This window comes from Suricata suricatta, chromosome 16, assembly GCF_006229205.1.
Source record: "Suricata suricatta isolate VVHF042 chromosome 16, meerkat_22Aug2017_6uvM2_HiC, whole genome shotgun sequence".
In the NCBI taxonomy this organism is placed as follows: domain Eukaryota; kingdom Metazoa; phylum Chordata; class Mammalia; order Carnivora; family Herpestidae; genus Suricata; species Suricata suricatta.
Genome location: NC_043715.1, coordinates 42,791,468 through 42,810,997, shown reverse-complemented (window position 1 = coordinate 42,810,997; position 19,530 = coordinate 42,791,468). Strand labels below are relative to the sequence as shown.

Below are 19,530 nucleotides of genomic sequence, written 5' to 3'. Positions count from 1 at the left end.
TTTAATGTTTTATTTATTTTTGAGAGACAGAGCATGAGCAGGGGAAGGTCAGAGAGAGGAGACACAGAATCTGAAGCAGGCTCCAGGCTCTGAGCTGTCAGCACAGAGCCCGACGTGGGGCTCGAACCCAGGAACTGTGAGATCATGACCTGAGCCGAAGTTGGACGCTTAACTGACTGAGCCACCCAGGCGCCCCCAGAGGTTGCACTCTTAACCACATTGCTTACTGCCTCTCTGAAATTGCTATGGTTATTGTTCTATTTTATACAAGTTTAGCACTTACAAGGTACTTTCAGGAACCTACAAGGTAAGGGCTGTGAAGTTCAGGTGCTAGGTGAGAGAATAAAGTAGATGTCTGTTTTAGGCTGGGGGAAGGCTTCTCAGAGTAGGGATATGCAGGCTGAGACTTGAGGGAGGAGGAGTCAGTCAAATGTACTGTAGCAAAAAGCCAGGAAGACTCAGCAAACACATAGGAGGTGGTAAAGAGCTTGGAGCCTCAGGAAAACAGAAAGCAGGCTCGTGTGACTGGACATTTAAGAGAGAGGACCATGGAGGTATAGCCAGGGAGGTGGGCAGGGGCCACCAGGAATGGCAGTCAGGAACGGGTGATCTAATCAGAGGGCAGCAAGAAGCCATGTTGCAGGAACAAGACCCACCAGCAGCAGACAGCATGTCTTCCCTCACTATCTGGACTCTGCCAAGCAGGTCACAGTCACCATTTCATTTCTGCTCCATGCAACTCCACAGTATGGTTATTAACATTTCTGTTTTATAAAAACAAACTTCGTTGCTCAGAGAATTGTAGACAACTTTTTTTAAATTGCTGCTGTGCTAATGGAATCCCTTTTCCCAACTCCAAAATCTTTGCTTCTGTGTTTAAAGACTTAGGGTACTGTTCTGTACCCCCTCCCCGCAGGAAGCGTTAGTGAGATTTTAAAAGTATTCAGATTTTCTCCATAATTTAAGTTGGCAATATGGAATAATAATACCACGTCGGTAAGGGAGAAGGAAAGAGAAAGCAGGTGAGGAGAGACGGAGTAGAGCTGAGGGACAGTTTAGACAGGTAGGACTCGATACTGAACACTGGTAGGGACCCTAAATATTCAGCATGGGATGGGGTCAACAAAAATGAAAGGGCCCAGAGAAACATCTAAAGGTGGTGGAAGGGATAGGCAGGAAGGCGTGACTAGGAGGTGATTAGCAGAACTAAAATTCACTCCGAGGTAAGGGTCCACAGAGAAACCCCGAAAATGTTCCAAGGGATATGGGGACGGGGTTTGAGAGGTGGGCTAGAATTGATGGGTAGTACCGGAGAAAGGAGACGGGAAAGTGGGAGGAGCCTTGGCTAACGGGGCGGGACATGGGAGAAAGGAGCTTGAGTAGACGAGTTGAGGGTTGATAGGCGGGACCAACGATCTAAGGGCGGGACCAGGGGAGGCTGGGAAGGAGCCAGGAACTGGGGCGGGCAGGGCAAACAGCTCCTCACCCGGTTCTGCACCGTGTCCTCCGGCGCCGCCGAGAGTCGTGTCCGCCGCCGGAGACACAGTGGCGGAGCGGGAGGCGGAGAGCACTGGCTCCTCCGCGCCGGAACTCCCACCGTGAAGGACGGCACCTTCTCGACTGCATCGTTCCGCGCGTAGCCTCCGGGCCCCAAGGTCGCCATCGTCGCGCCGGATCTCGGCAACTGTTGCAGTCCCCAACTGCCGCCGCCCCCTCCAAGACCCGCTCGAAGAGCAAACGGCCCGCGGGAAAACCGGCGCCGCCGCCCATTGGATGCGGCAGGCTCAGTGTCTGGCCGACGTCAGGACTGCCGGGTGGCGGTTTTGACCAATGAGGGCTGAGAGGCGGGGCGAAGTTTCCGTAAGGGAGCAGCCATAGCTAGTGGACTTGATGCCTGATCAAGCAAAATGGTGCTTTTATGCGGTGTTTTCATAATTAATGAAAGTTTAGATTTTAGCTTTTACGTAGCCAGGGCCAAAGGCTCCAGTTCGCTTTTTGCCGCACTTCCCCGACGCAGGGGATAATCGCCCGAATGTAAGCGTAGGGTGGGGCCGAAAGGAACTAACCACTTGGCGCAGACTCAGAAAAGCCATGACGTCACCTCTCCCCCGGCACGTGATGAGGTCAGGTTGACGAAGAACTAGCTTTGCGCCTCTCTACTGGCGTTTCCCCATTTACCACGTGACTAGGGCGTAACGCGACTGGGCGCGTAGTGCGCAGGCGCCCTCTCCCCTTCCATGTAACGAGGCTTCAAGGGCCGTCATGTGAGGCAGGAAGAGCGCGCGCGGGTGGGGCCGGGTTCCATGGATCCCGGCCAGGAGCAAAGTGAGACTGCAGACTGGGCAGGACTCAACGGGCTTGAACAGCCATGCCCAAGTATTGCCGTGCTCCGAACTGCTCTAACACTGCGGGCCGACTGGGCGCTGACAACCGCCCTGTGAGCTTCTACAAGTGAGCGCAAGTGCGGGGCGGGACTTGCGGGGGCGGGGCCCGAGGGTAACCGCTGCTTTGCTGGGTACCTGGTGCAGCCGGCAGACATCTAGAAGCAGGGTTAGCAAAGTGAAGAGATGGTATCTTCAGCAGTAAACACAGCACGTGCAAAGGTGCAAATGTGTTAAAACGCAGGGGTAGACGATTAACTACAGGTAGTGAAAGGGGCGACCGGAAGAAGTGGGACTGTAGGGAGGAACTTAAAATTGCCTTCTCGTCATCTCCCCCAAGTTGAGGTATCTCAAACGCAAAACATCCGAACCTGAGCTCCTGATTTGTCTCCCTCCCAAACCTTCCACAACCTTTTGTATCTCAGTTAATAACTTATTTCATCCTTCTTGTTGTTGTGGCTAGAAACCTTAGAGTCATCTCTACCTCTTTTCTTTCCTCATTCTTGAAGTAAAAATTAGCTTGAACTGTAAAAAAACAAAAACAATGTTTAAATATCTGTTTGTTATTCCCTGGCTGGAATAAAAGATACGGGAAAGGCCGGCTGAAGAGTTAATAAGAAAAATTTTTCACAGGGACATGCTGCTGATGTAAAGTGGAAAAAAAATTCCCCGTCTTTGAATTTTTTTTACTAGGAGAGTTTGTTCTCTAAAATCTAGACTATCGGGGTGCCTGGCTGGCTCAGTAGATAGAGATGCTTGATCTCAGGGTCGAGCTCAAGCCCCATGTTGGGCATGGAGTCTACTATTTTAAGAAATTGTAAAATCATGGGCTGTGGTAAACTTTGCTGTTTGAAATTGTATCAGTAAAAATAAAACATCTCACTGAACCCTGGGGGAGTTCAGTCGTTTTGACAGTGAGAAGCCACCTCAGTTTACAGTCCAGGGGCAGAGCTTTAGGTAAGGCATATCTAGCGCAGTTTTCCACATCGACGTAAAGTTTATTGCCTCCAAGAAGACAGGACTCTGGACTCCTTTTGTAATCCAGACCTAATATTTATCCCTTCATACACAATTCTGCTTTGCTTTAAGCCTATCCAAACAATTTCACTTATATTTCACCCATTCCCCCAAATCCAAATAATAACCGTGTCTTTTCCTTTGTTTGGTGAGACTCCTTATAGTAGCTCTGGTGTGCAGTGTCCCTCACTGCTGTGGTACGTAAACCTGACTTTCTTGCACTACAGGTGTGTCCCTGGTGGCCTTAGTCTGAATCAGCCAGGACACATTCCTCATCCAATCCATCAGCAGATCTTGTGGGCTCTCCCTTTAAAATCTATGCAGCATTGACCACTTCTAAACCCCTTCTCTGCCTCCATTCTGGTTCTGGCCATTACCATCTCCTGCCTGCACCATTTTAGTTGCTTCTTCATTGATCAACCCACTCCCACATTCTGATCCCCACACACAGTCACAGGGAACTTGTGTACAACTGTAGCAGATCAGAGGCCTGCAAAGCCCTACAGGAGCTCGGTCCCCTGTCTCTGTATGACTCATCTCTTTCCTCCTGCCCCTTACCACTGTGCTCCAGCGTCACTGGCTACTTGATATTCCTCTAACATGCCAGGCACATTGTTGCCCCAGGGACTTGGTGCTTTTCCTTCCGCGTGGAAAGTTCTTACCTTTACGACCACCGCTCTGTGTAAAATGATAACCCTGTGTCAGATACATACGTATTCTCCCTAGCCATCTCCTGTTTTATTTTTCCCTTTATACCGCTATGTGGCATGTCACATATTTGATGTATTCATTTATTGTCTTCCCTACTAGAATATTTCTCTGTGAAGGCAGAGAAAAATCTCTGTTGCTCTCTGTTATTTTCCCAGTCCTAGAACAGTGCCTGGCACAGAGTGGGTGCTCAGTAAATATTTGTTGGATGAATTTGATTAATGCATTTCAGATGATCTCCCCAAGGAAACCCAGCAGCCCATGTTCCTTGAGGGGCCTTGGTGCAGAGTGGGAGTAATGCAGAGGAGTCTTCCAACCTAAATTAGTGTGACCAGATTTGCTTTTGAAAATATGTCACTCTGGCACTGTTTATGAATTCGGCAACTCTGGAGTGTCTCCTGGAGAAAGGAACCCCCTGCTGGACACAAAGGACCCTGACGGATCTTGTTCCTGTCCAGACAGCTCACGGATAGGTGAAGGGCCAAACATTGAAGAACCGAACACACAACCTGGGAGTCCCTCCTGATCCTTTCTTCAGCACCACTGCCCCCAGTCGGGTCCATTAACCCTTTGACTTTACCTCCCAAACATACCCACCTAATCACAACAAAACCCTAACACTTTGGCAATACAGTTATAAATGCAAACAGGAAACTCCTAACTAAATTATTAGAAAATAACAACAGCAAAACCTTACGTTTCCAGCCTGACCATTTCTCATGACCTCTGCTGTTCAGGTTGTCGTCACCTGTTACTGAGACATTGTGAGGGCTGCTTCCTGGCCTCCCTGCTTCCACTCTTGTGCCCCTTCCAAGAACAAGAACAACTTAGGTGGAGAGCACATACTATATGCCAGGCACTGTTCAGGTGCTCCACATACAATAATGAGAAGAATGACAAGAAATGTGAGAGTAGCCAGATGACTTTACAAAGATCAGTTCATGTCTGCGTTGTTTAAGTCCCAGCAGGGGCGCCGGGGTGGCTTAGTCAGTTAAACATCTGACTCTTGATTTTGGCTCAGGTCATGATCTATGGTTCTTGGGATCAAGCCCTCTGTTGAGTTCCGCGCTGACCGCGGGAGCCTGCCTGGGATTCTCTCTGCCCCTCCCCCGCATGTGCACAGGAGCATGCACCCACCCCCTCTCAAAATAAATAAATAATTTAAAAAATTAAAATAAATCCCACTAATGGCTACCACGCTGTCCCTCATGCAGGCTAACTCATTTCCACCTCAGGGCTCACCCCTGAGTCCATCTTGCAGAAGCCACATAGTTAAGAGTTTGGCGAGGGGCTGTTTCCAAAGGAGATTCAGGAGAAGGCATGGGTGGTAGGAAGGAACAAGATGAAACAACGAGGGGAAGTGGCTGCTGGGGAATAACAAGAGCCAGGCAGCCAAAGGAAACATTCGTTCATTCTATTTTAGGCCCTTTCAGGAACATGAGAGAGTCATCTCTCATGGGGGACCTATCAGTTAGGAATTGCATTTGGTTGGTAGTAAGAAAGTCACAAAATATTATTGGCAAGGAAATTATGGAGGTTATAGGATACAGTGTGGTTAAATTATGCTGCAGTTAATAGATGCAAAATTTCAGTGGCTTCCTACAGCAACGGTGTATTTCTCACTCACACTATGTCCTTTGCAGGACATTTGTGGACCTAGTCTTCAGTACCTTAACTGGGGACTCAAGCTGGAGGACCCTTCCTTACATGGAATATTTCTACTCTTAAGGGGGAAAAAAGAAAGTAGGGAGAATAACTCATTGGCTCCTGACAAATTTTATGTTTAGAAGTGGTCCAGGGGCACCTGGATGGCATAGTTGGTTAAGTGTCTAAGTTGATTTCAGTTCAGGTCATGATCTCACAGTTCATGAGATTGAACCCCACTTCAGGCTCTGAGCTGACAGCACGGAGCCTGCTTTGGATTCTCTCTCTTCCTCTCTCTGCCCCTCCCCTGCTCGCTCTTTCTCTCTCTCTCTCAAAATAAATAAATAAACATTAAAAAAAAAACAAAGAAGTGGCCCATGTCACTTTCAGTCCTTTGGCCAAAGCAAGTCTCTGGCAAGCCTCAGGCCGTTAGAGTAGAGATATATAATCTTCATGTGAGGAAGGGCAGCAAATATTTTGAACAATAATATAACCTACCAAGGGTTTGTTTTTCTCTCAAATAAAACAAATAGAGAGGTTGACAGGCCAGCACTGGGTGTGGCAAGTCCCCAGTCATTAGGGTTGAGGCTCCTCTCTTTCTGTGCTGACATCCTTAGCATGCAGCTTCCATCCAGGATGGCTGCCAAGCGCCTCCGCCATCATGCGGTACCGTTCCTGGGAGGAAGAAAAGGGAAGAAGAGCAAGGGGCTCCACTTGTAAACTGAATTACCTCCCTTTAGAGAGCCTTCCCGGAAACCCCACCCAATGGCGAGTTCTTCACCGTTGGTCACCCCCCCGCTACAAGGGAGACTAGGAAATGTAGTCTTTTAAAGCTGGGCATTTAACCACCCTGAAGACATTTTAAATTGAGTATTAGTAAGGGAGAAAAGAGCTTTTTTTAAAAAAAAGAATTTCTAACTGTGTATGCCATGCCATGATCTAGAAAGATGACCAACAAGACTAAACTGTTTTATAGAAAAGGAAGACACTGTGCACTTAAGGTAGATTTTTACAGAGCCCCCCTTTTTTTAAATTATGTTTATTTTTGAGAGATAGAGAGAGTGTGAGCAGAGAAAGGGGCAGAGAGAGAGGGAGACACAATTCCAAGCAGGCTCCAGGCTCCAAACTGTCAGCACAGAGCCCGATGCAGGGCTTGAACTCACGAGCTGTGAGATCATGACCTGAGCCCAAGTCTGCCGCCCAACTGACTGAGCCACCCAGGCGCCCCTTACAGAGCCCATAACAAATGGTGCCATCCAGGGGGACAAAGGAGAATAAGAAAATAAGAAAAAGACCAAGTTAGGAAGAAGTTTTATACTTTCTTCCTTTATCCCGTGAGCTGCTCTGATCCGGATGAGAACCCCCTGGCCTTTTAGGTACCATCCCAGATTTTCTCACACAACACAAAAGTACCCATTGGGCAGAACTTAGTTACATGGCCCCACCTACACAAAGAAACCTGGGAAGCATAGTCTTTTAGCAGGCACCTTACGACCTCTACTACAGTTGGAGTTTTGCTAGTAAGGAAGAAGAAAAGAGCAAGTGGAGTAGTCACTTGTCAGTCTCTGCCAAAGAGGCGCAGGGCATGCTCTGTTAAGAGATTTCTTGTGTGTGTCCAGGCAGAATGAGGTTGATGAGAGGATTTGGATCCCGAACAGAGGCAAAAGGGACTGCGGCAGCCAGAGCTCCTGGCCGTGTGCCCTGGGGTTCTGCTCTTTGTGTGCCACAGCCCTTCTGAGTCAGGCCTCTGTCCTCCCTCACTGGCTGTGCCCCCACCCCGCCCCCACCCGCCCTGTCCGCCTTTGGCTCAGAGTCTCGCTCCCACCCCCATCTCTGTCCGTCCTACCCAACTCCTTTCTTTCTTTCTTTCTTTCTTTTTTTTTTTTTTTTTTTTTTGAGAGAGAGATAGCGTGAGCAGGGGAGGGTCAGAGAGAAAGGGAGACACAGAATCCAAAGACAGGCTCCAGGCTCTGAGCTAGCTGTCAGCCCAGAGCCCGACGCAGGGCTCGAACCCACATACCATGACATCATGACCTGAGCCAAAGTTGGACGCTTAACCGACTGAGCCACCCAGGCGCCCCTCCAACTCCTTTCTTATGTGTCCTTCCCAGTTTATTTTTTTTTTCTTTAATTAAAAAAAAATGTTTATTTTGCAAGAGAGCACTCATGGTGGGGGAGGGGGGGCGGCGCAGAGAGAGAGAGGGAGAGAGAGAATCCCAAGCAGTCTCCACATTATCAGTGTGGAGCCCAATGCAGGGCTTGATCCTACAAACTCTGAAAATATGACCTGAGCCCAAATCAAGAGCTGGATGCTTAACTGACTGAGCCACCCAGGTGCCTTCCCTTCCTGGTTTCTTTATGCAAATACAAGCAAATCTGAGTATATGTTCTCATTTCACCCTTCATTACTGTATTAATTTCCTGTGGATACTGACACAAACTAGATGGCTTAATAACAGCAGAAATTATTGCCTCACAGTTCTGGAGACCAGAAGTGCAAGTCGGCTTTACTGGGCCGGAATCAAGGCGTTGGCAGGGTTGCGGTCCCTGTGAGGCTGTAGTAGAGAATCCTTTCTTGCCTCTTCCAGTTTCTGGTGGCCACATCGTTCCAATCTCTGCCTTTGTGCTCATGTCGCCTTCTCCGTGTTCATCTGTGGTAATATCTTCTCAGGCTCCCTCTTACAAGGATACTTGTAATTGCATTTACGGCTCAAAGGAATGATCTAGGATGACTTCCCATCTCAGGACCCTTAACTTAATCACACCTTTTTTTTTAATGTTTTTTATTTATTTTTGAGACACAGAGATAGACAGTGTGCGCAGGGGAGGGTCAGAGAGAGAGGGAGATACAGAATCTGAAGCAGGCTCCAGGCTCCGAGCTGTCAGCACAGAGCCGATGCAGGGCTCCAACCCATGAACCGTGAGATCATGACCTGAGCCGAAGCCGGACGCTTAACCGACTGAACCACCCAGGTGCCCCTAGTCACACCTTTTGTCATGCAACATAGTATTCACAGGTTCCAGGGATTAGAACATGGATATCTTTTGGGGGTCATTATTGAGTGTGCCATGATTACTAAAAGCTGATCTGCTCTGTTTGGAACTTTGCTTTTTTTTTTTTTACAGCTATGCCCGACAACCGCATGTCAGTCAGTTCATAGAGTGCCTCCATAGTCTTCCTTTGTGTGCATGTGCCCGAGTTTGTTACCTTGTCTCCTAGAGATAGTGCTGTCCCACACTCTCTAACACCCCTTGCTCTTCCCTTTGAACAAAGAGAGCAGGCCTCAGAGCCCCGGCAGATGAAGGTATCCTGCTCTTTTCTGGTCGACTCCCGTTCATGCACTTGATAATGGTTTTCTTTACTTTTCTTCTTTTCTCTCTCTCTTTTTTTTTTTAAACAGAACTGTATGCTTTTTTTTTTTTAATTAGAGAGAGAGAGTGCCAGGGAGAGGGGCAGAGGGAGAGAGAGGATCTTAAGCAGGCTCCACACTCAGAACAGAACCCAACACAGGGCTCCATTCCACGCCTCTGGAATCATGACCTGAGAGATCAATCAGCTGAGTCCCCCAGGTGCCCCAATACTGGCTATACATCTGAAATTGGAGGGTAAAGTTTCTCTTTGAGGTGTTTTTGTTTAATACTTAAAGTTGGTCCGTTCTAAGAAAAATGTCAAGTAAATCATGTGGCAGATGCGGAAGGTACTGTGCAGGCAGAGCATGGGTGACTGACCACGTTAGCTCTCTAATGCTACCTAACAAGCGGTCTCAAACTCCAACTGCTTAAAATAAACCTGTAGTGTCTCCCGGTTGCTGACAGTTGCCACAGGACGAATGGTCCAGAACTCAATTATGTGGCTGCAAGTGAAGCTGGAAAATGAGGTCTTCCTTGCGGCCAGTCTGGAGTCTCAGATAATCCCCACCCACTCCCACAGGGAAAGCTTTTATGTAGTTCGGGTTTTTTAAACTTTAATTTGTATTTTTAATTTTGGTAAAATGCATTAGTATAAAATTTACCATCTTAACCATTAAAAAAAACTTTTAGTGTTTATTTTTGAGAGAGACAGAGAGAGGCAGAGAGAGGCAGAGAGAGAGAGAGAGACACACAGACACACGATATGGAGCGGCCTCCAGGCTCTGAGCTGTCAGCACAGAGCCTGACTCAGAGCTTGAACCTGCAAACTGTGAGATCATGACCTGAGCTGAAATCAGCCGCCCAACCCAGGTGCCCCTCAAAAATAAATATTAAAAAAAAACACCTTTTAACAGGTGTTTTCAAGCATACACAAAAAAATAGTTATATAAATGGATTCTCATGCATCTATCACTCAGATTCACCAGTTGTCAACATTTTGCCAATATTTTTATCTACCCCCTCCACCTACGTACACCCTTAGTGCAGTATTTATTTATTTTTAAAGTTTCTTTATTTTGAGAGAGAGTATGAGTGGAGGAGGGCCAGAGAGAGTGGTAGAGAGGATCCCAAGCAGGCTTCGTGTTCCAGCACAGAGCCTAACGTGGGGCTCGAACCCACGAAGCTGTGAGATCATGACCTGAGCCAAAATGAGGAGTGGGACGCTCAACCAACTGAGCTACCCAGGAGCCCCTTTAGTGCAGTATTTTAAAGTAAGTTCCAGATACTAGTTCTTTTACCCATAAATATTTCAGAATGTTTTTCCAACAGATGATTATTTTAAAAGCATAAACCAAGACAATCAGCATACCTATCAAAATTAATTTTTTAGAACTCTCCAGTACCCAATTCATGTTCATGTCCCCCAACTGTTAAAATGTCTTTTTATGGAATGATTGGTTGCAGACGAGGTCCACAGCCTACAACTGGATGTTTCTTAAATCTCTTTTAACCTATAACCCCACCCTACTCCCACGAATGTAGAATCTCCCAGTTTCTGGATTTGTCCTCTCTCAGGTTCGTGTAGAGCAGCGGATCGTGGCGGGAGGGCAGAGTGGCTGTGGGTAAGGGAGATCCGGAAGGGGCCTGTTGCAAAAGCCCGGCCAGGAGAGGCTGGAGGCTGGATGGGAGGGGTGGGCTGATGCTGGGTGTTTGAGAGTGGGATGGGTTGGTGGTAGAGCCTGGGTAGGAGGCGGGACCAGCTTCTCGGCCGGAGACCGAGGTTTGGAGCCCAGGGACCTCCCCCATGTGTGTGTCCTCAGGGAGGGGTGTGACTGGACCTGAGGTTGCTGATCCCGTAACCCTGGTGACCCTGTAACCCTTCTGCCCCTGGTAGGTTCCCACTGAAGGATAGCCCCCGGCTGCAGGCCTGGCTGCGGCACATGGGCCATGAGGACTGGGTGCCCAGCTGCCACCAGCACCTGTGCAGCGAGCACTTCACGCCTTCCTGCTTCCAGTGGCGCTGGGGTATGCGCTACCTGCGGCCTGATGCCGTGCCCTCCATTTTCCCCCCAGCGCCACCTACTAAGGTGAGCAAAGGGAGGTCCCACCATTGGAGTCTGACCCCTCAGTCTTCCCCCTGGCAATAGTCCATGGAGTGTGCTCCTCAGCTCTCCTCTCCTGAGGGAAGTCCCTCCTGCAGTCTGACCCAACACCCTTCTTTCCTGAGGGAAGTTCCTCCTTGAGGTCTGGCCTTACATGATGGCAGTACCCCTTGGAGTCCGGCCCTGATGCCCCTCCCCCCAAACCCCATGCCTTGTCTGCTCTTTTGTCTTCCAGAAGCAGCAGAGTTCCCAAAGCACAAAGAAGTCAGCTGTGTCTCCCTCCCCACCAGATGCCGCGCCCCTGTCCTCGGGCCCAGCTGTCTCAGCCCCTGGGCCTGTGCACCTTGTGGTACTAGGGCTGCCACCCGGAAGCCCCGAGACCGCAGCCCCCATGGTCCTAAGCCCCCTGCCCCTTCCTCCTGCTCCTGCCGGGTCACGGCCTGGAGTGCGGGCCCGGCACCCCCTGGCCAGGCTGGGCGCTGTCCTGGGAGCGCTGCAGCGGCGCGTGCGGAGGCTGCAGCGGCACCACGAGCAGCACCAGGCGCAGCTGCGGGCCCTGGAGCAGCTGGCGCGGCAGCTGTGCCAGGAGAGCCGGCCGGCTGGGCGCGCCAGGGCCTGCTCTGCCCGGTGAGTGCGGCCACCTGGCCCCCATGGCGTACGTATTTTCTTTTAAAATCAGAACGGTTCACTCATGTTTCCACATTTCTGCCTTTTCTTGAAAAGAAAAAAGTCAGTTTGGCAATGCCTACCACCTATTGATTAGAGCAGGGTAATGGCTGTTCCGTGTGTTAATAATATTTAAGGAGCATTTACGCTCCGCCAGTTAATAACTTACTGAAAACTCTCTGTGACCTTGACCCTGCAGCTGTCCCCGTTTTTCAGATGAAAAATTGGGCACAAATCTTTCCCAAAGTCAAGCAGCCAGTAAGTTGCAGACCCGAGTCACATGGTGAGAGAGCTCCTGGCTGGCCCCTGCGGAGTGTGAGTCTGGTCTCCCGGGCCCTATGTAAAGGCCCCTTTGCTCCAATAGTTTACTACTAAATATTGGAGGAGGGCATCGTGTCCTTAGAAGTCAAAGTTTGACCAGGCCTTTTCCCTGCTTCAAACCCCAGGGCCAACTTTGAGGTCCTAGGGCTCTCAGCCCTGCCTGGACAAGAGATGGGAAGGGGCTTCAGAAAGGAGCCCCCAGAGTAGCTTTGTGGTAAGGTGCCTCTGCCTGGCGCCCGGTCAGTTGCACATAGCTAACAGACAGGATGTTTTCTGGTTGGTGGTGCTTTAAAATAATTGTTCTTTCCTGAAGGCTCAGCACATTTAGCAGCACTGGGTTCGTGTTCTCAGATAGGAGCAGGCAGCTAGAACTGCAATGTGGCCGCCCCTGGAGGCTGTGTGTTTGAGACTGTGGCCTAACCATGCTGGGGCACAAGACGGACATACAGAGTAGGGACAGAGCTCAGACTCAGGTCTGGGATTCTTCAGGAAGCCTGCCAAGGTCCCTGGGCTGACAGTGTCTCTCTGCCTCCCCTGCCCCCACTCAATCCCTGTCTCACAATCTCCTCCTCCCCCCTCCTCCCCCCCCATATTCATCTTTATGTTTCTGCTGCCCCATCTCTCTGCCCTCCTATTTTCCAATTTCCCCGTGTCTCTCTCATCTGCCTCTTTCGGTGTCCCCCATCTCTGTCTCTCTGTCTTCCCCTGTGTTTTGCAGACCCTCATATCTCGATGTCCCCACCCCCCAGTACTTCCCTCTATTTCCCACACCTCTTTATTCCCCCACGGACATCTCTCTGGCCTCCCATCTGTTTCCCTGTCTCCCCACAAATCTCTGCCCACATTTCTCTGTGTTCCTTGACACCCCGCTGCCATATCACCCTCTCTGTTCTTCACCATTTCTTCCCCCCTTCTCCTTCCTTCCCTCTCTTCCTCCCTCCCCTCATTCCCCTGTGTTCTCCATCTCTGTCACTTCTGTGTCTGGGAATGCGCAGCTCCCGGGGCCTGAGGAATCCCATTATCTGTGGAGGGCCTGACACAGCTGTGGTCCTTGCCCAAGTTCTGCACCTCTCACACTGGATGCCAAGCCCGGGCTCTTGGACACTCAGACCCCCAGTGCGTAAGGACCAAGACAGATAATGTTGCAGGACGGATGGCAGAAGACAGAGGAAGAGAGACTCATCACACATGAGCCTGTCTAGCCTGACCATCCATGCCTGGGCCATTGCACCTCCCTCAAGGGTCTGGCTCCAAGTGCCCACTCCTAAGGGACCCCTTGAGCCTTGGGGCTGACCTAGGCCCAAGCCCCATCAGGTCTGTTCCCCTTGGTGTCAGGTCCCTGCCATCCCTAGTTTGAACCTTTGCAGTCAGCAAAATAGTCTCAAAGCAGAACAAGAGTTATTTGGGGAGAATTGTACCTGGTTCTAAAGAGCCCTCATACCCTTTGTGAAGCCTGGTGCTGAGCTGGATGTACCGCAGTGAACACAGCTGACAAAGTCCTGCCCTCATGGTGCTTCTATTCTCCTTGAGTAGACTATAAACTAGTCAAACAATGCACAAGATAATTTCAGATGGTGATGAACGCTGTAAAGACTAAACGAACATGTAATGGGGCGGGGGCAGCAGTGGCGGGTGGGTGGAGAAGAGGACTCTCTAAGGAGACGACATTCTAGCAGAGACCTGGATGAGAAGGAGCTGGCCTGGGGGGCATGCGGACTGGATGTTCCAGGGAGCAGCACAGCCCCTGCAGGGGTCCAACCTCTAGGGTGTCAGCTGGAGGACGGCAGTGTTGCTATGGCAAAAATGGGAGCCGGGAAGGGAGTATGTGTGGGGGGTGCAGTTATAGATAGAGCAGAGAAGGTCTCACTGAAAAGGCGCCAATAAGTAAAATCCTAAACTAGGGAAGGCAGGAAACCAAGCATCTGGGAGAGGAGCTCTTTAGCCAGACAGACCTAGACATTCTGAGCAGAAGGAATGGCAAGTGCAAAGGTCCTGGGCTGAGAAGGAGCAAGGAAGCTAGTGTGGTGGGCAGTGAATGTAGGGGAGAGGGACAGCAGGAGTGGCTGGAGAGATGATAGGGGGAAGTCCACCTAGGGCCTTGTGAGCTTTTATCTGGAGTGAGGTGCAGCAAGCAGATGGCTCTGAGTGGAGGAGGCCCTGATGTGGTATGTAAGGTCCCTGGGGCTGCAGTACAAGGAGCAAGTTGTGGGTAAGGGAGGGGCAGGGAGAACATAGTCCAGGCTGGAGAGGATGAAGGACAGGATGAGGGCCTGGGGGGCGAGGGATGAAATTCAGGGAATATTTTGGAGATGGAACTACTAGCCCTGCCCATTAGAAGGATGAAAGGTGGGAGGCACGGTAGCCCAGTCTTCTTTGGGATGGATTTTGGGCAGTGCCAACTCTGGCCACCAGGTAGGAGTGACCCCCAAACCAGGGTGATGGAGCCAGGAAGGCTTGAACCCTGAGCTCACTCCAAGAGGTCTTACCCTGAGGGAGAGATACAGGTTCCTAGAGGGTTGGAGGGGTTCATTGGGAGATCTGCCCCTACATACTGCTACAGCATATGTAGTATGGTGATGAGGAGCCCAGGCTGTCTGGTTTCAAGTCTTAGCTCCATCATCCGCTTGCTGTGTGCCCTCGGGCAAGTAGCTTAACCTCTCTGAGCCTGGCAAGTGCTCTCTGAGCACTCTGAGATGATAACCACAGTGACTAATGACCCTCGATGATGAAAGGAGACTACAAGATCATCTCTCGGAGACACCCCTTCCTTGTATGCGGAGAGCATGGAGAAGGGGTCAGGTCTGAGATCTCGGAGAGAGGAAAACATCGTAACCACCCCCACACTGAGACCCCTGCCCTAACCTGGTTTGTGGGCCTGCGGGAAGGTTCTATCGCAGGTGGAGGGACAAAAAAGAACTGTGCCCGCTTTCCCATCCCTCTCCTTATTGCCCTGGTCTCTGCTTCATCTCTTTCTGTTTGGATGGCTCACATCCTTTTTTGGGGCCATCTCTTCTTTCTCCATCCTCCGTGTCTATCCCCTTCACCACAATGCTGCCTCAAGCCTTTTCATCAAAGCCAGGAGCCTCCCAGTATCTCCGCCCCCGCGCCTGGTTGGGGGTATCACTGCGCATGCGCCGTCAGCGCCCCTCCTTCTCCACCCCCATCCCTGTCGGCGTCTGGGCCTCGTCCCCTTCTGTCTCCCTCTCCTCCCCCATCACTTCCCCCGACACTGACACCCCATTACTCCAGTCTCCCCAGTCTCAGCTTTGGTCCCCAGCCCTATCCGTCTGAGGTAAGATGGGTAGAGGGAAGGCCCTTGGAGAAGGGGAGGGGCGAAGCATCCTGCATCCCGAGATAAACAAACCCGGGGAGGGGGCGGCCTAGACTGAGGGGCCTGACGCGGGAGAAGAATCGGGGGCTGGACCTGCGGGAAGTGCTAGGCGCTGGGCCCGCATACCAGGATCCTCTGACGGGTGATGGTCATTGCTCTGGTTGCCCAAAATCCAGAGCTGGGGGCGTGGGAGTCACTGGGGGCTCAGACCCTGGACCCTGTGGGGGGGCTCTCTCTAACTGGCCTCTGTCCCCAGGATTGGCCTGAAAGCTACCCCCAACTCCATACCCGCCCCCCCGGAGGGCCACTGAAGACCATGACTAAGACAGATCCCGCTCCGATGGCCCCACCACTACGGGGGGAGGAAGAAGAAGAGGAGGAAGAGGATGAGCTGGTCCCTGAGGCCCCCAGCCCCACCCAGGAGCGCCGGCAGAAGCCTGTTGTGCACCCCTCAGCACCTGCCCCCCTCCCCAAGGACTACGGTAACCACCACCCCCCCCCCGACCCTGCAATTTGGTTTGAAACCTTGGGTGACCAAAGAGGTTGGGCTGAGCTCTGCTGGTGGTGATGGTGGGTTGATTCTGGGTAATTTGAAAGTGGTCTGGGGGAGTCATGGCCCTTGCATACCCTTTTCATTAATTTATTCATTTACCCGTTGGAGAACGGAATTGGAATAATCCTAATCTTTGATTCATGACACATCATTCAATCATTTAGTCATTCAACAAACATTTACTGAAAGCCTGTGGTGGACCTGGCTCTATGCTAGGACCTGGGGGCAAAGCATTAGCCAGACAGACCCAGTTGTTGCCCTGAGAGAATTTACAGTCCTCAATGACAGCCCCCCAGATAAGCATAATGTAATCTAAACATATAACTACAAGACGTGATGAGAATTTTGTTTGCCAAGAATGGGATGCTGCGAGAGCTTTTTAAGACCTGGTTTCTATGAGGGGTAACATTTGAGGGAGACCCAAGGATGAGTTGGGGCTTACCACGGGAAAGGGGCAAGGGAAGGGAGTTCCCGGAGAGGGAACTGCAGGAGTAAAGTCTCCAAGGCAGGAAGGTGTGGAGCTGAGAGGGTGTTTTCTTGGGAAACTGAAAGTATCAACTCATTCACCAAGCATTTGTATCCCTTGCAACTAGTCTGTGATAAACCTTGTGTTGGGTGATCTCTGTCATCTTCTGTTAATGGTGAGTGATCCAGGCATGACCCTTGCTGACAGGAGGGAGCAAGTAATAGGTAAATCATATATGTTCAGATGGAGTGAGTGCTATGAAAGAAAGAAAAGTTGGACATACAAGAGGGGGGCCAGAGGCACCACCTTGAGACGGAGTGGTCAGAGTGGGTCTTTCTGACAAGGTAGCATTTAGGCTGAGACCCAGGCTGAGAAGGAATCGGCTACAGGAGAGCTGGAGAAAGATAGTTCTGGGCTGTGAGCAGCAAGTGAGAAAGCCCTGAGGCAGGAACAAAAGGCAATCCTGGAGCTGTAGTAAGGGGGTGATGGGAGTCGAGGTGAGGGTTTGGCAGTGGCTAGGTCTGGGAGGGCCTTCGCAGCCCCTGCGCCGGCTTTGGCTAAGTGTGACGAGGAGAGAGCAGTTAGGAGGGAGGTATTTAAAAGCGGAGGAGTGACAGAGCTGACTTATATTTTTAAAAGCTCCCTCTGGCTACTGGATAGAGATGGTGGAGGAGACTCGTAGAAGTTGTCTGGGAATCCCCAGCGGCTGTAAGTTCAGAAAGTAGGCACCAGGTTCACAGAGCAGGAATCACTAGGATAGGGCAGAAGCGGTGGCCTCTGTGGCCATGTCACCCACTAGAGGTGGGTCAGAGAGGCTACAAGTTGACCTCAGTCTGATAGAAAAATAAGAACATCATCTGGGTGTCTTGGGTGATGAATGCACCCCAGGGAACTGGGAAATCTCCTTTGGAAATGCGGTTAGACATGGCCGGGGCCCGGAGCCTGGTGGGAAGTCAGAGGGTGGAGGCTGCACCCTGTGCCCGACCCTCACCTCCCTCAGAATCTTGCTTCTAGAGCAAGGAGGGTTGGACCACAGCACATGAAGGAATGTGGTCTAGGACAGAGAGAGGGCTAAGATGGACTGAGAAGAGCTTGTGTATCTGTGAATTAAAGTTGTACAGTTAATTCTGCAGAGATTGCTCCCTATCGCAGGCCAGCCGCGGGGCGCTGGGGAGAAGGGAGTGAACAAGGCACAGCAACAGTGCTCACATCCTGGTGGGGGAGACAGGGGCAACAGGAGAAGAGGGATGGAGAAAGGGAAAGAAGGACCAGTGAACAAGTTAATGTTAGGTAGTGGCAGGTGCTGTGATCAGAGCAATAAAAACGGGCAGGAGATGGAGAAGGCCAGAGATGCTGATGTGCACAGAGTGGTCTGGGGAGGCCTCCCCGAAGAAGTGACATTTGACTCAAACCTGCATTGCCCTGAGAAGGCTTGAGGGCAAGGAAAGCGGCAAGCACAAAGTGCCTGAGACAGGAATTTGCATGGCGTGCTGGAAGGACAGAAGGAGCCAGTGTGGCTGGGTGGAATGAGTGAGGGGGAAAGGGCAGAGAACACACTGGCCTCGTTTGTGCAGGGCCCGTGGGCTGTGGGGAGGACAGTGGTCGGGGCTTTGAGTGTGGTGGGAGCCGGGGCAGGGTCTGAGCCAAGGAGGGCTGCGTGCGCCGGGACTGGGGTTTAAGAGGAGCACTCAGGCTGATTCCTGGAGTCGCTCTCTGTGGCACTTTCCAGGGCTGTGAATCATCCGGGTGTTCATTTACTCACTCACTCAGGATGCGCCAGGCCCTGTGCTGGGTGTTGGCAATACCACAGAAGGCAACATATGTCAGAGCCTACTGGGGGAGATGGAAATTCCTCTGGGTACCTCCCCGGCTGGCCACAGGTTTGGTCCTGCCCATGGGTACGTTTTATGTGTACTACACGGTATTTGAAAAACTGGGGAGATTTTTCTGATAAACCAGGTTTTCTGACTTTTTGTTTTTACTTGAGATTTAGCCAAACTGTGCCCATACTCTGCCAGGGCACCAGTGTGCCAGGGCAGTGGGAGCCTCCCTTCTCCCAGGGGGCATGCAGACTCAAGGTACTGCGCCCCCACCACACTCTTGTTTCCAGGGGTGAGGTTTGCTGCTCTGTGGGATTGCCAGGTCTTCCAACTTTTCAAGACAAATGGGGCATCCAGAGTTTTCTGTGATTTTGAAACCTCAACGTGGCCAACAGAAAATGCCTATAGCTCATGCACCACATGGTTTGAGATCGTGCATTAGAGGGTCTTAAAGGCAAAGGCCCAGGGGCGCCTGGGCGGCTCAGTCGGTTAAGCGTCCGGCTTCAGCTCAGGTCATGATCTCACAGTTTGTGGGTTCAAGTCCCCGTGTCGGGCTCTGTGCTGACAGCTCAGAGCCTGGAGCCTGCTTCAGATTCTGTGTCTCCCTCTCTCTCTGATCCTCCCCTGCTCGCACTGTCTCTCTCTGTCTCTCAAAAAAAAATTTTAAAAACATTAAAAAATTTTTTAAAAAGGCAAAGGCCTAGAGCTGCCATGCCTCAGGATGGACAGAGGGATCAGCCTGCCTGGGGTGACTTTGACCCTCTCACTGCCCTAGCCTTCACATTCTTCGACCCCAATGACCCGGCGTGCCAGGAGATTCTTTTTGACCCGCAGACCACCATCCCTGAGCTATTCGCCATTGTGCGCCAGTGGGTGCCCCAAGTCCAGCACAAGATTGACGTCATCGGCAATGAGGTAAGATGCTTGGGAAGCCAGGGAGGGAGATGATGGGGTCCCTCATGTATTTGGGTGAACCTTTCTGGTTCCCTGGCACTCCCAGATTCTGCGTCGAGGCTGCCATGTGAATGATCGGGATGGGCTGACCGACATGACGCTGCTACACTATGCGTGCAAGGCTGGAGCCCATGGAGTCGGTAAGGTTCAAACCCCTAAACCACAGGCCCCCAAACCTAGGTCCCCAGACATGACACCCTTAACACCACCCAAAAT

General features: G+C 51.1%; 3 protein-coding genes across 4 annotated transcripts in view; 2 read left to right on the top strand and 1 right to left on the bottom strand.

Moving 5' to 3' along the window:
- WDR62 (WD repeat domain 62) overlaps positions 1-1,851 on the bottom strand; it is a 42,431-nt gene extending 40,580 nt beyond the window's left edge. Inside the window, exon 1 of one of the 2 annotated variants that reach the window (XM_029925876.1) lies at positions 1,487-1,851. In XM_029925876.1, the coding sequence (XP_029781736.1) occupies positions 1,487-1,663 (177 nt within the window). In that variant the 5' untranslated portion in view covers positions 1,664-1,851. The remainder of the gene's footprint in view (positions 1-1,486) is intronic. The other variant, XM_029925877.1, reaches the window with a different exon arrangement.
- Positions 1,852-2,238: 387 nt separating this feature from the next.
- On the top strand, positions 2,239-13,797 carry THAP8 (THAP domain containing 8). Its single transcript, XM_029926040.1, is given in 5 exon segments — positions 2,239-2,451; positions 10,996-11,188; positions 11,439-11,830; positions 13,186-13,247; positions 13,250-13,797. Coding segments are annotated over 5 exon segments (795 nt in total). The 5' UTR covers positions 2,239-2,368; the 3' UTR covers positions 13,315-13,797.
- A 1,514-nt stretch (positions 13,798-15,311) lies between these two features.
- Positions 15,312-19,530, top strand: part of CLIP3 (CAP-Gly domain containing linker protein 3) — an 11,115-nt gene continuing 6,896 nt past the window's right edge. The window contains exons 1-4 of the mRNA XM_029924275.1: positions 15,312-15,482; positions 15,778-16,003; positions 19,136-19,275; positions 19,361-19,516. Coding sequence (XP_029780135.1) covers positions 15,838-16,003; positions 19,136-19,275; positions 19,361-19,516 — 462 coding nt within the window. The 5' untranslated portion in view covers positions 15,312-15,482; positions 15,778-15,837. The remainder of the gene's footprint in view (positions 15,483-15,777; positions 16,004-19,135; positions 19,276-19,360; positions 19,517-19,530) is intronic.